Source organism: Habropoda laboriosa, unplaced genomic scaffold, assembly GCF_001263275.1.
Source record: "Habropoda laboriosa isolate 0110345459 unplaced genomic scaffold, ASM126327v1 scaffold318, whole genome shotgun sequence".
Lineage (NCBI taxonomy): Eukaryota > Metazoa > Arthropoda > Insecta > Hymenoptera > Apidae > Habropoda > Habropoda laboriosa.
Window position 1 is genome coordinate 148,201 of NW_017100407.1, and position 2,895 is coordinate 151,095.

The 2,895-nt window shown below is 40.8% G+C and overlaps 2 protein-coding genes across 2 annotated transcripts in view; one reads left to right on the forward strand and one right to left on the reverse strand.

The window, feature by feature from the left end:
• Positions 1–211, forward strand: part of LOC108575439 (MIT domain-containing protein 1-like) — a 1,420-nt gene extending 1,209 nt beyond the window's left edge. Inside the window, exon 4 of the mRNA XM_017938229.1 lies at positions 49–211. Coding sequence (XP_017793718.1) covers positions 49–211 — 163 coding nt within the window. The remainder of the gene's footprint in view (positions 1–48) is intronic.
• Positions 212–616: 405 nt separating this feature from the next.
• LOC108575449 (protein inscuteable homolog) overlaps positions 617–2,895 on the reverse strand; it is a 9,606-nt gene continuing 7,327 nt past the window's right edge. Inside the window, exons 3-5 of the mRNA XM_017938244.1 lie at positions 2,000–2,428; positions 1,662–1,869; positions 617–1,588 (exon numbers count right to left, since the gene is read on the reverse strand). Of these exons, the coding sequence (XP_017793733.1) occupies positions 617–1,588; positions 1,662–1,869; positions 2,000–2,428 (1,609 nt within the window). The remainder of the gene's footprint in view (positions 1,589–1,661; positions 1,870–1,999; positions 2,429–2,895) is intronic.

The window sequence follows — 2,895 nt, forward strand, 5'->3', positions numbered from 1 at the left end:
TGTTTACTGTATTTAATATGTTTTAGCTGTGTTTTATTCTTGTTTCAGATTTAGCAATGGTTGGGTAATTAAAATAGGCCGTGGTCTAGATTATTTTAAAGCACCTGATGGAAAGTTTGTGTTGGGTGCCTATGATCTCGAACTGAGGCCTTGTTTAGAAACAACTATAGACATATTTCACAAAAATCAACTGAAAAATGACGCGACATAATGTTAATTTTACGTTAACATAAAAAAGCGGCACTTACGTAACTGTAAATGAACAAATTATGTTTATGTATTAATTGTGTCAATTCAAATTGTACTCATTTTCCACAAGTATTATAATTTTAATTTAGATTTTTACTCTTTGTATATAATGTACCTGCTGACGAAAATATACTATTTTTACGAATACTTTTATAATGTATTAATTTTTCACTCGCATTCAAATTAGGATTCATAATAAAATACATATATACAATATACGTTTCTATACATGTACACGTAATATAAATATTTAGCAGATATATAATTCCTTTATTACACAAGTACATATGTACATAATATAAGTATAAACATAAAATCTCTTTTTCTTACAAAATATATGTACAACTTGAAATCTTTCGCGTTAATCTTAACTCAAAGTACTATAGTCACTGGCTTTCGCTATGTCAATTTGTTTCGCGGCTCTTTTGCAAGCTCTTCTCAAAGACTTCGTATACCTGAGCAATCCAGCCTCGATTTGCTCTTCGTTCTCGGTCAGAAGATCCTCAGCCTTACACGACGGCAAACAATCCGCGCCACCAACAGCAACAACTTGCCTTGCAATCTCTGGATCGACACAGAGTCTCGTTAATGCCGTCGCGGCGGTAATCTCTAAACGTTTGTACGCATCCTCCAAGCCCGGAGGTCTCATTCTGAGGAAAGAAACCAACGCGATAGAGGCACGGGCTTCCGCCAGGTGCGCTCGAGCTTCAGGAATGCGCGCCAACTCGCTGATAAGGCCCGCTACCTGCTCCATCAACCAAACATTTCTGCCAGTTGACTTCTTTACAGTTCTCAGCAACTTCTTAACGGTGTTATGCTCCAGTATCACAATGGCACATTTCCTCGACTTGGACAAATGGTTAAACGCAGCTGCGACCAGCAGTAAAGTTTGGCCACAGTTGGTGCTCTCGACTAGACGGTTTAAAGGCGGTATTAGATCTTTGACAAAAGGTTCCAAGTAAGGCAGGCCCAAAGCGTTCACCCATGGTGCAGTGATTTGTACAACTAAAGCAGTTGCCTCCATCTTTTCCTTCTCAGACTTGTTATCAGCGACCAGTAAGTCTGTCAATATCTCTGGACCTCCATCTTTCACAAACTGATCTATCGCCGTGGCAGAACAACACACGCTTGCCAAAGCGCGCAGAGAAGCTGCGACAAAATCTACCGACGTCCTTCCAGCGGTGATAAGTGACGTGAGAAGTGCCCTGATACCTAAACACCTTGTAATACTGCTTCCAGCTCGAGGTCCCGCCAATCCTAGAGCCGTTAAAGCCGCCAAAGCACCTCTGGCTAACATGGTATCGTCCTTCGGCGCTTCCTCTAATCCTCTCACCACTCTCTGCGAAGGAACATCAACATTTAGCCATCGTGTATATCACTTCAACAATTACATAACACGAATGAAATCTTACCTCGATATAAAAATCTAAACGAGTATCTATAGCACTGTCCACGTAATTCTTCATACTTTCTAGCTGCGCTAGGATTCCTTTCAAGCTGCTCTGTTGAATTCTACGCGGAGGCGGTGCACCTAGCTCCGAAAGCACGGAGAAAGCGTCGTCCTCTATGGCACGTAGGAGCTGCTGTTCCGATCTGCCGCTTTCTAAATGCGACACTTTACTGTAAAAAAAACAACAAAATATCGTTCATCAGTACATTGATACTATTCTCCTCAAATCACCGATACGTTTCTTAAATCTTACGGCATACAATTAACAGAACACCTAGAATTCATCTAAAACACACTCACTCGAATATGTACTGATAATGTCGATCGAATTGCTCAGCTCTGACGAGCAATTTGTTGGCTGCAGCTGTAGCCAAAGACGACAGAGCCTTGAGATCGTTCATCTCGTCCTTTTCGTTCAAGAACTCGCGAGCCTTTCGTCGCGGTAGCGCTTTACTCTGAAGTGTGTTGCCGCACTCGTTTTCAGTTTCTACAGCGAGATCACCCAGCCATGCTCTCACAGACGAAGACTGCCTGTAAGTTCTGGAATGCAGCGCTGACTTGTAGATCGGCTCCGCCTCAGAAAAGTTGCTCGTTATCGACGAGTTCGCGCTTCTCGACTCGGCTGCATCTTCTGGCGGCTCGGCCGCGTACAAGAAATCACCGAGACACTCATCTTCCAAGGAGACAGACGGTGATATCGCTGACACGTCTACTTGATCGTCTTCCGTTCTGTAAAATAGGTAAGCACGTGTTACTTCGATAATTAAGAGAATATCATTATTTTACCGTTAACAGGACAATGTGTGGAAATTATTTCTAATATTTTAACGACTCGTCTTGTACTTATGGACTACTGTGTATATACATATGTAGATTGAATAGAACGATGATATTTTTGTATCAACGTTGAATTTTTATACAAAGAATACAACTAACATGTATTTTTCGTTTAGCGTGTTACAGTATTTAAGAGAAGCATAGGAGGCAATTAAACGACCGCCTAATCGACCAATTTCATCATTCATTAAGCCTATCCATTACACTAATAGCTTCATAGCCCTAAGCAAATAGTAAATTAGTATTTCTATCGTATCTGATATATCTTCAACGTGAATTCCAATTATTATCTCGCGATCATACTGAAATTGCAATTACCTCTTTCGTCAAAATATCTGAAACTATTGTAGGAAACGTTA